The sequence below is a fragment of the Prinia subflava genome, chromosome Z (genome assembly GCF_021018805.1).
Source record: "Prinia subflava isolate CZ2003 ecotype Zambia chromosome Z, Cam_Psub_1.2, whole genome shotgun sequence".
Lineage (NCBI taxonomy): Eukaryota > Metazoa > Chordata > Aves > Passeriformes > Cisticolidae > Prinia > Prinia subflava.
This window is the reverse complement of record NC_086283.1, coordinates 14,271,899-14,284,546: the sequence shown is the minus strand read 5'-3', so window position 1 is coordinate 14,284,546 and position 12,648 is coordinate 14,271,899. Positions and strand designations below refer to the sequence as shown.

The window sequence follows — 12,648 nt, the reverse complement described above, 5'->3', positions numbered from 1 at the left end:
TCCAGTTGTTTCTTATGGTTTGTGCCTTTGTTACTCTTCATAAGAGCAAGTTTCACCCATGGCAGACTAACACAGGATTCTATGGCCATCAGTCCTCTTAGTAATGTTTGATGTTCATGTTTTGAATTAGATTTATGCAGTTCCTTGAGAAGGATTTTCCCATACTTTTCTTTAAGAGAAAGAAAAACGGGTTGGTCCCAAAGGAGGGAAATTTACTTTGGGTCACCTTTGGACTAGTCCATCCAAAAAACCCACAAGACACAAAATCGAAAGAGTAAAAGATTTTCATACTTCTCTTTTTCTTTCACAGAAAGTAAGGCCATCCATCATGCAGGTAAGAAAATTGTTTCTCAAGACTCTTATTTAAAGAAGTGCTCCTAAAGCTGTGGACAGGAACAAATCTTGCCTGCCTTTCTTGCAGGACGCTGTGACTCTCTGCTCTTACCCTTTCATCTTCGATGCTCAAGCTAAGACCAAGATGTTACAGACAGATGCAGAATTACAGATGCAGGTAGTCATTCTCTCTTCCAATTTTCCTGACACTTTTTTTTCCTGTGCCTTTTGCAGTGGTGCCTGCATGGAAAGGGTGTTAACTGGGAGCTGCTGTGTGCAACACTTTATTGTTTCCGTGATACAGGAGAGCAGTGTAGCTGGAGAACCTCTTTGCCCTGGATATTGCAGAGGCAGTGTTTGGTGTCTTTCCCTTCAAAATGTTTGCCTGGCAACATCAGAACTGCCAGATGTGCATCTGGTGGAAATTTAAACTGTATAGGGAAGGAGTAGTTATGTATTTATGATAATCCAAGGATAAGGAGTAAGGTGAGGAGCTGTAAGACTGGATAAGTAGACAGACATTCAGGTAAGTGGACTCTTGTTTCGAAATTTATGCTTGCTGCAGGAGTGGTTGCTCCTTCTAATAATGAGGTGAGTGTTGCAGACCAGCTCCTGGTGTTGTTTGTGGTTGCAGGCAGCAGCTGTTGCCAGCAGCCCACCCACCCAGTTGCAGTGAGAGCACAGCCCCAGGGCCCTCCAGGCGTGTGCTGGCAGCAGGTGTGCAGCTCCAGCACCCTGTAGGTGGCAGCCAAGCCAGCTCACAGCCAGGCTGTGACAAGAACAGCTGGCCTCTGTGCCAGTGAAAATGTCCCAGTACCAAGCACTGCTCACACAGGTGCCTCCTGAGACAAGCAAAGCATTGGGCACTGACCTTCATCCAGTGCAGCTGGGTCTGGGGCTAGTCCCTTCCTCTGTTAAATAAATTTGCTGAGGCCCTTGGTTCCTTCAGGGTGGAAAACTCATCACAGTCACTTGTGGCCATGGTGCTAGTTCTGTGTAATACCCATCTCCTGGCTTTTCTGTGGGTGCTTGAGCACACAGCCTGCAGCAAGGCAGAAGAGGCTTGGCCTATGTTCAGATGCTGCAGTCACCTGCTCCTGCTCTCATTTTGTTGGCCTCTTGCATGTTTTCAGCTACCCAGTTTGTCAGCAGTGCACTGCTGAGAAGAGATACTGACCTTACCTTGGCGGAACAGCAGACTGCCATGGTTTTGTTGTCCTGAGAGACACGATCTTTAGCAAGACAACCACTTAGATGCCAGAGAAACCAGTAATTCTCTGAGTGCTGGAACAGAGGAAGCCTGCTCTCTGGTGGATTTCTGTCTCAGGTTTAACTGACTTTTAAACCGAATTTTTAAATGTGAATTTGCAATTTAATGTGGACAACACAAGAGAAGAAGTAACCTAAGTGCAGCCAAAGCTTAGACTGGGCTTTTTGCCTTGTCCAGCTCCAGAAAATCCTTGTGGATGAGGGCTTTGAATTATATGTGATGGCATCCCTGGTGCCTTCCCAAATGCATTTATCAGCTGGCTCCTTGCTTGGTATATTTGTAGCACTGTTTTCCCTCCTGGACAAACACTTATCTGAGTGTGTTCACACTGAGTTTCTTGACTCAGTAAGAGCATGAATAAAGCCTCTTCTCCCCACCCATCTGCCTAATGTAAAAAAAAAAAACCAAAAAAACCCAAAAAACAAGGTTCAGAAATTTAATCTCTGTTGCTCAAATGTGGTGAATTGATCAGTGGACTAGAAGTGTTGGTGTGGGAAATGGGGGAACAGGCCATACAGGCACACACATAGTACAGAGGGAGGAGCATGGGTTTCTTGAACCCTGGAGAAACCAAAAAGGCAGAAAGGAACACCAGGCAGGTAGTTGTTAACTGTTTTCCTTTGATAGGAAGAAAGAAGCTGAGTTGTGTCTCCTTTTCACTTCTCTTTTGTTTACAGGTTGCAATAAATGGTGCAAATTTGCAGAATGTCTTCATGCTTCTCACCCTGGAGCCTCTGCTGGCCAGAAGCCCTTTCCTGGTACTTCATGTTCGCAGGAGTAACTTAGTTGGGGATGCCTTAAGGGAGCTGAGCATCCATTCAGACATTGACTTGAAAAAACCTCTCAAAGTAAGTTTCCCCCATATCTTTAGCACCCTCTTATTTAGCAAATATTTCTGCAGCCTTTCAGCGATCCACATTACCACTTCACCAGTGTGCAGTGACTTCTCCATAGGTGTTGCACACAGGAACATTTAGTCTTGTGTGTGCAAGGATTGAGTCCTTTTTCTGACTCCTGGAGTGCTTTGGTAGTGGATGGTTTACAAGAAGGCAAGCCACGAGGGCCAGGGGAGGAAGCATTTTGTGATATGCAGTCTGTTTTGCCCTTCTGCAGGAGCAGGCTGTTTACAATAGGATGTGCTTTATCTCTGAGAGACTGCCACAATTTTAGTAGCTGCTGTCATGCTGCTGCTTTGATTGTTGGGATGACAGGTGGCTATTTATGATTTGCAAAAGGATTTAAATGTTCTCAAAATACCTGATTTGCCATCCCTGTTCCCTTTTTGTTCCTGCAGGCAGAGCACTGAAACAAGCTCGTGGGTTGCTGTGGGTTTGGGCATGTTGGACAAATTGTTTTGCATGGCTCTCAGATAGAGAGAGGTCTGATTCACTCAGTCTCAGCTCTGCATCCCTATCACTGACGTGCTTTTTCTACAGGTCATCTTTGATGGTGAGGAAGCTGTTGATGCTGGAGGAGTGACAAAGGAATTTTTCCTCCTGTTGTTAAAAGAACTACTCAACCCTATCTATGGCATGTTCACTTACTACCCAGAGTCAAACCTACTGTGGTTTTCAGACACGGTAAGCCCTTGCCCGCAATACATGCAGGTTGGAATAATATGCTTCATTTAATTGACAAGGAAGCCAGTGGCGGACTGTGGGAAAGAAACGTTCTTCCTCTCATTTTCCACTCGTGATACAATGTGAACTCTATTTTCAGTTAGAGTGAATAGGTCCGTTAACCTTAGGAGAATGGTGATGGTTGTGCCTGTTCAAGAGTTGGCTCTCTATTCTTATCCCATAATAAAACTTGTATTAAGGGTCAGGTGACAGGTAATAGAACTCTTAGTATCATGAATGTGATGGTCATGTGCTATTTTACAGAATGAGAGGTTTAGGTGGTAATGGCATTAGAGTTCTGTGCCTCCCTTGCTGTTCACATAATTGCAGCCAATCCACTTAGTCATGCATCACTATCGCCTTCAGGATCTAAAGTTGTTAGTGCTTTATGTGAGGAAGCTCTTAAACCACAAGAAACATGCCTTGTAGTGGAAGGTTGTTGGTTTTGGAAGAGTGTGGAGTGCAAGATCTGTACCTGTCAGATGGCTGGAGATGGTGGTTTATGTCCTTTTCTTCACCTTCATAGGTAGCAAGGTGGGAAATGACATTGCCAGTCTTCCCTTAAGGTGTGGCTGTCCTGCTACAGGGGTTACAAGGAAGGAAGTGGCCTGGTACCTTTTGTAACTTGTAAAGGGTGTTACAGAGCATTCACTTCTAATATCAGTGCTACAAAACAAGTCTTTTGGCACCGGGAGTGATGACAGTGTAAGCACTGAGAATGAGTCCTGCATTTGGAAGATGTAATGAACGTGGGCAGCCAGTCTGTGCCTGACACAGCAGCGTGAGAGTCAGCATGTGAAGAGAAGGAGGCCTGTGCTAGCACCTCTGCTGGTGCATCTGCCTGGGTGGAGCTGTGCTGACGCAAAAGCTTTTAATAGAAGATAGGATGGGTAATAGGGAGAGGATTGTTAACACATTTTCTTGCAGTACATAGACAGTAAACATTGAAGCACTGTTGGTGTCTAAACGCAGAGGAATTTCAAAAGGAATGAAAAGGCAGATGAGGTGGAAAGCTGCTGTTTCCACAGCAATCATGGCTGACAAAAGTAATAGAGCATGGTTTTTGAAGCTTCATTTCTGTGCCACACACCAGCAAGAAATTTATTTTCAAAGTGGCACCTGATTGGAGCTCTCTGACCTTGTCTCAGTTGGAAATGCAGGGTCTGGCTTCTTAGTGCCTGGAGGAAAGGGTACTGTGGATTGCGGCAGTGACAGTATGTCTCATCAGGATTTCTCTGTGTGGTTTTGCAGTGTTTTGTAGAACACAACTGGTTTCACTTGATTGGCATCATATGTGGTCTTGCAATCTACAATTTCACAGTGGTAGACCTTCACTTTCCCTTGGCTCTGTACAAAAAACTCTTGAATGTGAAGCCCTGCCTAGAGGATTTGAAGGAGCTGTCCCCTACAGAAGGAAGGTATGAAAATCAAAATTTGCAGCTTTTCTGGGAAAGCATACCATCCAGCTAAGAACAGGAATCACCAGACTAGGTAACAGCTGATGAATAAAACACCTCCTGATCCCTTTGAGTGTCTGATTAATTTGGGTGACTGTGGTCCTAGCACAACTTATGAGCTGGTGGTGAATTTTGTGTAATACTTCTCTCCCACAGGCTATTGGATCCATCTGCTTAGGCTCCCACCCTCCTGACCCACAGGAACTGGGTACCAACACAGCCAAAAGCCTCCCACACCCCCCCATTTAAGAACAGGAGTGGAAGTCTGTCCCTGCCCTGTGTGGTTGTGTGTGTGATCCCAGCCTCACCTTTCCCCTTGAGCCAGGCTCAGACTAGCAAGCAGGCAACTGTGTCTAGTACTGTGAATCATCCCATCCATGAACCAGAGCAGCTCTGACCTGCACCCAGGACAGGAAGAAGTTGAGTGGAGTGAAAGAATTACTTTTTCCAAGTGGTGTATTGAATCTTTTCTACTTAGTTGCATAGGGATAGTGGTTTCCCCTGACACTGGGTAGTTAAGATCCCACTGTCTGACTGCTTGACTTATTTCTCTTACTGAGTAGCCATCTGATTTATCTACACAAAATTACAGCTGTATTATCAATAATGAGGTAAAATGCCAGGAAGACAGCAGCAGAATTTTGGGAAGTAGCAGAGTATTTTCTATATGATAGGCATACAGACACAGTCCACCTCCGCCTCTTCCTCCAATGCCTCAGCCTTTTGTGTGGTGATGACATAGAATTAGAAGTTTAGAACTAGAAATGTAATTCTGTTCTGAAGCCAGGATCATTAAAGATGATCCATGAACTAGGTAGACATAGACTGTATTGGTAGTTTCTGTGGACCGGCATTTATCCTGCTTCTAACAAATCCTCTCTTTATCTGAGCTGTATTTCTTTCTTCCTGCTTCAGGTGACTCAAATTCTGTCTCTTGCAATCCTACTACCCAGATGTATGATACTGTTTACTTCTGCTGAATATGTTTTCCCTATTTAGAGGTATGGCTTTTAAAATCTCTCATTATTCTTTTTTTTCATTTCTTTCCCTACTTGTTATTTAGGAGTCTCCAGCAACTTTTAGATTACCCCGGGGAAGATGTGGAGGAGACATTCTGTTTGAATTTTACGGTAAGACATATTTGACATATCAAATCTCTGATTACTGTGGTAAAGTTGAAGCCCATCTATATTTTTGTGTGTATTCTGGCTTATTCCAAATGCCTATAGCGCATAGCCCATGCTAATGTTAAAATGTTCTTTGCTGTCAACTCTCTTCTTCTTATGTATGTATGTGGTCCTAAACACTGAGCTAGTAAGTAGATTAAGCTGAGTGGTTTTCAAAATAGCCTTGTTGTCACTGTTTAAAGACCTGATTCTCTAACAGGTTGTGAGTGATTGCTTCATTTTGGTCTGGATCATTTTTTTTACTCTCTGTTCAAGGCCTGCCCTGGGGTAAAAACAACGTACCATAAAACTGCTCCACACTGTGAAGAACCTTGCTTCAGAGCAAGGAGAGCAAGGAGAGTGGTGCCCATTTCCTTGTTGCATGAATGAGAGCACATAAACACTCTTAGATCAAGTTTACCTCTGCAGTGAGTCAGACCTGCATCTGACTGTGTCTCCTGCAGGACAGAGCTGTAACTTGGGATGAGGCAATGAGGCCATAGTGGTTGTAATGCAAGCTGTGTGAAGAAAGGATACCTTTAAAGTAACAAAAGAGACTTTTCTGCAAATTCTTTTTCATGCGTAAGGTCCGATTTTGTCTATGGCAACTTGAAAACTGACCCTTTTGCATTTTTTTTCAGGTAGCCAGTTAGTGTACAGAGTGTAGGTTTGAACTGGTGCCATCCTCGGCTGGCAAAAGCAGGAAAATGTCTGTGACATTTATTATTCCAGTGAGAGAGGATGAATTAACCCACTGAGTTTCTGTTAAAAAAGGGAGTCCTTTTTGTTTCCAAAACTTGTGGACTTAATTAAAAACAGGTTTTTAGTTATCAATCTCTTGGGGTTTTTTCTCCAGGAAATTTACCTAAAATAATTTTTATTCCTTTCTAAGTTCACATTTCAACTTAATAGAAGTCCTACAGCAAAGGTAGGTGATGGAGGGTGGTGGAGTACACAGGGTAGTTGGAGCAGAGAACAGAAGTTTCTGCACATACCATTTTCTCTGGCCCGCCCTTTGCTTGCCAGTCCTCAGTTGTCTAAGTCTAAGAGGACTCTGCTTTTCCTATAGGGTATATGCCCTGGAAGGTACTTCTGGCAAAATTAATTTCCTGGTTTTGTACAGATCTGCAGGGAAAGCTATGGTGTGACAGAGCAGAAGAACCTGGTTGAAGATGGAGATAAAATCCTGGTGCAGAAGGACAACAGGCAAGTGGGGCACCTGTGGGGATTGAAGGACTTCACCTTGTGCTTGTGGTGAAGTCATGTGCCACTGAAACCCTGGCTGAAGGGAAATGTGGGGGGTAGTTAGCAGTCACTGTGAACAAATTTTAAGACCGTTGCTCAAAAGTTACTGACCACTAGTGGCACTTGAACAAAAATCAAGTTTTCATCATCTTTCTGCCAATGTTTGGTAAATGTACCATGCACTTGGATTAACATCTTCCTTGTAAAAGGTCTCTGTATAGACCCTTGGTAATTTTCTCCTTTTAAGTAGACGTTGGAGACATGATTTTTGGCCGAGGTTAATACCCCTGTTGACTCAGAGAGGAACTGTATGTGACCAACAAAACTAAGCCTGGCAGACTCATTTGTACTCCTAATTGTGGAGCTGGAAACTCTCCTTTGAGCATGGCCTGACTCCCATCCCTGATCACAGCCAGAAGGACTTGCTGTACTTGGAACCCTTTCCGTTTGACTGAACACCCAGAGTTATTAGTAGCACAGCTACCATTCCTGCCCCCCCTTTCTATTTTTTTTTGTCCAGCTGCTGAGCTATTTTCTTCCCATAATCTTGTAATTGGATTTCTACAAATGCCTTTATTACTTGAAGCAGTATTCACATTCTTTCTCTGCTGGCAAAACATTGTGATCCAGTGACTACTCAGCAGCAATGGTTAGGGACTTGTACTGCTGAAGACCTTGCTGGCAAGGCTGGAGATGAAGTAATTTCTTATTAATCTGATTATTTAAAAGGATTTTGAATGTGTCTGAAGCCATTGCTATAGCAAAAGCTTTGTCTGTGTTACTTCTTACCTACTTTACTACTGCCCAAAATGGTGTAATTACACAGCTAAAGAGTTGTCTCCGTGCAGAACCCACATGGAGTGGAGCAGGGTAATTCTGTCTCCCTGCAAAGAGAAGATGGACTTCAGGTAAAACAGAGGAGTGTTTAACCTACCCCTGCAACAGTGAAGGAAAGATAAATATACCAGTCATAGAACTCTTTAGGTTTTTAGGTTGGGCATATACATTCAAAAGAAAATCTGCCTTTTTTTTTTTTTTTTTTTTTTTTTTTTTTTTTTTTTTTTTTTTTTACTGTATGCCCTCCAGTACAAAGGAACAAAGATTTTAGCTGAGAACACTTGGGAAGAGCACCAGGGTTAACTACTGGAACTATTTATTAAGTCAGGATAGGAAACAAGGGAAGAAAATTCTTAAGAAGAAAGGCTAGTGTGTGGTTCCACCAGCTTAACATTCCAAAATTCAACTGCTTTATGCTGACTATAGTTTTGAACTCAAGCTAACCTCTAAATCCAAGTCTAGACACGGCTGTCAATTTACCTTACAATGCTTAATGACTTCCTCCACCTCTACATTTAGAGGCCAGGGACCAATTTGCCAACTATGGCCTGAACAGTTTGCTGTATGCATGTCTGTGGGCACTGCCCTTCCCGTGTGAGGAAAGTTCATTGGGCACTGGGAAATGTACAGGATTGCTGTAACTGACAAATGCAGAGTAGGAAATGCCTGCGTTTTCCCTTTCTCCTTTGGAGTTCACAAAATGCTGTTGATGCTGGGTTCATGACTGTAACAGCCGGAGAGGAATTAATCAACAGTTAAGTGCTTAATCAGCTTGAATTTCCTTAATGCTCAGGGGATTGTGGGGAAAATGACAATGAAACCAATGCACTGGAAAATAACTCTCCCTTTGGTATATGATTTCTTACTTCGGGTTTTCATTTTTTTAGTCTTATTTCCTGTTTACATCCTCACCTTTCTCTTGCTGCTTTTGCATAGTGTGGAGAGAACTCCTCCACCAAAAGGCCAAAATATTTCTTCCAGCTGCGACCTCCTCAGCTTTACTGGTGGTAGAGAACCTGGGAGACCTCCCATGCCACCACTGCCGGGTAATAAGCAGACACATGGTGACACTTGCTGCTGAAACACCCTGTCCGCATTGCAGTGGCTTGGTGAGAGCAGGGCAGTGGGTTGAGCCTGCTGGAGACTTGTGGTTGCAAAACACTTTACAGGCAGAAGCAGGAGAATGTGGCAGTGCTGCTGCTTGGACATATGATTAAAAGTGCTTTCCTTTGCCTGCTTTCTCTCAATGCATTAGGGAAGAATTTGTCGAAGCCTATGTGAATTACATCTTCAACGTCTCCATCCAGGAGTGGTACACGGCCTTTTCTAGTGGCTTCCTGAAAGTGTGTGGTGGGAAGGTTCTGGAACTTTTCCAGCCCACTGAGCTCAGGGCCATGATAGTTGGAAACAGTAACTACAACTGGGAGGAACTGGAGGAGGTAAAGCTTCCGTCTTGTACTTTTTTTTTTTTATTTTGCACAAGTCCCAGGATTGTGCAGCTGAATGAGATGGGCATTAGTCTGTGTCAGGAGGTGGGATAAGCCACGATGCATTTTCTCTTTTTTTGTGCTCCTTGTACACCTTGCTCACATGAAAAGTTTCTGACTGTGCTGGCCTGCTACAGATAAAGCTCAGGGAGGAAATTCAGGATGAGGAAGGACAGGGAGAAGGACTTCCATCTGCTTTTTTTAGGGATGAAGTCTATGACTGAAGGAAGGAGACAAAGGGTCTTCACCTATAATAAAACTCCACTGCCTGAGGGCAAAAACTACACGAGGGTTCAAAGGGGAGTCTGAACACCCAGAAAGGGTTGTATCCTCTCAGAAGCCATAGACCAGCAAGTTACTCATAGCACAGTGTGTGATCCTGTTCAGGCGTTCAACCTGTGAACAGGCACTCCAGAATTGCTCTCCAAACTTGTAATTAGCTGAAAAGCAGAAGGCTAATGTCTACTTTCCTCACATTGCCAGAAGAGCTCTTACCAGGTCTTTGAGCCATGATGTTGCTCATCATCCATCCTGTGTTCCCTTTCAAAGCTGTCAGGCACTGATCTGATGTCAGATGTAGAAAAGATCAGGTCTGGGTTCTGCTTAGTCTTTGTTTTCTAATGCCAACTGAAAATGTGGTATTTTGGTTCTTAATAGAGTGCCATCTATAAGGGAGACTACACTGCCACACACCCAACTGTAAGAATGTTCTGGGAGACCTTCCATGCATTTCCCTTGGAAAAGAAGAAGAAATTTCTCTGTAAGTATCTTGCAGTGGTGCAGCATCTCCTGGAGCTGAAAGACTCGGGTGGGAGTGGCTGCAGAGCTTCATTGCATTAAGTTGGGTGATCCAGCATGAGTAACAATATCTGCTAGTCAGAGCTGGGGTTTCCCTCTATCATGGTTTGCTTCCTTCTGTCCTGGGTAGCTGGCTGTAGGTGGCCCTGCTTGAGCAGGGGGTTGGCCCCGAGGACCTCCAGCAGTCCCTTCAACTTCAGCCACTCAGATTCTGTGACTGCTGGAAAGATAAAGGCCAGTGTTCGTGCCTGGCACTGGCCCTGCTGTGCTGCAGCTCCCCTGGGAGCCAGCCAGGCCCTCCATGGAGTCCAGTCAGGATTTCAGCCTCTCCAGGCAGGTGGGGCTGAACTTTGCCTGTGGGTGCAGCCCTGGTGGGAGGTCCCTCACCTGCCCCACCTGCCCAGCCTTGCTTGTGCCTCTCACAGTGTTCCTGACGGGCAGCGACCGCATTCCCATCTACGGCATGTCCAGCCTGCGCATCATCATCCAGTCCACGCCCAGTGGGGAGCAGTACCTGCCCGTGGCTCACACCTGCTACAACCTGCTGGACCTGCCCAAGTACAGCAGCAAGGAGATCCTCAGCGCCCGCCTCGTGCAGGCCATCGACCACTACGAGGGCTTCAGCTTGGCCTGACCCGTGGGGCGGCTCTGGCTCTTGGGTGCTGAGCAAGAGAACCATGGGCTTGGGCTTTATTTTTGTAAGGGAATAGAGCTGAACGTTTTTTTGGGGATCTTTTTTTTGGGGGGGAGTAAATATAAATAATAATAATAATAGAGATGATGCAGTCTCAGCCTGATGCTGCCAGCATTTTGTGGGGCTTCAGTAGGGAGAGCCTGTTGCTTTGAATTCTGTCATCTACTGAACAAAACCGGTTCAGTGGGCATTTCTGTTGTTTCCCCTCCAGCTTAACATCACTGCCCTCCTGGCAATTCCTTGTAGTTTGCTTTTATTGCCCTCATACACACACACTCTTACCTCTCCTTTTGATTCAGTTGAAATATTTTGATGTACCTTGCAATTAGGGGATAGTGGAAACTGAGGATGATATAGCAATCTCCTCTTCAAAAAGCTGTGATTTCCCCACACCCTATTTTCCTCCCTTTTTAAATGCAAGCTGGTTCTTGCTTGCTTTGATTGAAAATATCTCCTCTGCCCTTTGGTCCTTGGTGGATGGTACTGGGCTGGGATGTAATCTGTGACCCCAGAGTGGTGCACTAGTGATGTTCTGTCCTTTTGCACCAGGATGTCTCATGGAAAATATGGTAATTTACAGAGGTTGGCTTGTTTTTCCTCACTTGTCTCAGAGCCTCAGAATCCTTCTGGAGTGAGGTTTGTGTTCAGGCTTGTGGAAGGACAAACCCTGCCTATAATAGCAGGTTTCTCTAAATGCCTCCCTTGTGTTATGTTTCTGTACTGGCAAGTCTGCAGTCTGGGGGGGTGGGCAGCCCTCTTTTTCCATCCCAACGGCCCTGTCACTCCATTACAAGGTGAGGTGGCTGCTTTTATTTTGTCCAGAGGAGCTGTGTGTGTGGATGTGTGAGTGTGGGAGGTGTGTACAAGCTCTCCAGTCCCATTCAGGTCAGGTCAAAGAAAGGAGTAGAAGAGCCCCATTTGAGTGATTGCCCCATTTCTGGAGATGGATTTGATCTTTGCAGTTAGGCTTGCTTGACTTTGCTGTTTGAGAACAGACCTCTCACTTGGCAGCTGTTTTGCCAGGGGCCCAGTCTGTGTGAATTAGACTGAAAATGTAGAAAAATCACTACATAAATCTGTCCTGTATGACTGGAGAGCTTTTGCCCTCTTCTCAGTCTCACTGCCCTATTAAGTGAAGTTTGAATGATTTTTCTCCCTTCTCCCCTGCCATTTTTCAGATCTTGGTGTAAATGTCATTTTAAGACTAGGGTGGTTTTGACATTGACTTGTTATTAGGGCACTTGTTATTATTTATGCACCATGTTCAATTTACAGTATTGAACTTTGCACCTCGTAACAAAAGGTTTTAGGCTTCTGGGATTTTTTTGTTTTGTTTTTTTTAAGACAAACTGTGGGCTATATCAAGAGTCCCTCAGCCTCTTTCTAATGCAGCATTAAAGACAAATATACAATTATATCAAATGTTTATTTTCGATGTGTGTGTACATAGTACAGTATTATGCAATAAATTTGATGTTTAATTCTGATGGAGTGGCTGCCTTTCTGTGTTGGGAAGCAAAGGAGAGGCTGCTCCAGGCACCAGCACTGCCTCTCCCCGGTCCTGTCTCACACAAAGGGAAGTCCCCCACAGAAGAGCTTGGACTTGAGACCAGCCCTCAGTCATTCCATAAATCCGTATGTGGTTAGACACATATATTGCACATATTTATTTATGTTTAGGTGGATGGATCGTATGTGGGCACAGGAATATGCACTTATCTTCTTAAATACAAAGTAATGTG

General features: G+C 44.5%; 1 protein-coding gene across 4 annotated transcripts in view; it reads left to right on the top strand.

The window, feature by feature from the left end:
* The window catches only part of LOC134563550 (probable E3 ubiquitin-protein ligase HERC3), a 44,270-nt gene extending 31,877 nt beyond the window's left edge, over window positions 1-12,393 (top strand). For 3 of the 4 annotated variants that reach the window (XM_063421553.1, XM_063421552.1, XM_063421551.1), the window contains 10 exons: window positions 311-334; window positions 422-511; window positions 2,281-2,451; window positions 3,040-3,183; window positions 4,474-4,640; window positions 5,743-5,809; window positions 6,969-7,051; window positions 9,183-9,366; window positions 10,072-10,174; window positions 10,638-12,393. In XM_063421553.1, the coding sequence (XP_063277623.1) occupies window positions 311-334; window positions 422-511; window positions 2,281-2,451; window positions 3,040-3,183; window positions 4,474-4,640; window positions 5,743-5,809; window positions 6,969-7,051; window positions 9,183-9,366; window positions 10,072-10,174; window positions 10,638-10,846 (1,242 nt within the window). In that variant the 3' untranslated portion in view covers window positions 10,847-12,393. Of the gene's footprint in view, window positions 1-310; window positions 335-421; window positions 512-2,280; window positions 2,452-3,039; window positions 3,184-4,473; window positions 4,641-5,742; window positions 5,810-6,968; window positions 7,052-9,182; window positions 9,367-10,071; window positions 10,175-10,637 lie in introns of those variants that run through there. The other variant, XM_063421554.1, reaches the window with a different exon arrangement.
* The last annotated feature ends 255 nt before the right edge of the window (window positions 12,394-12,648 follow it).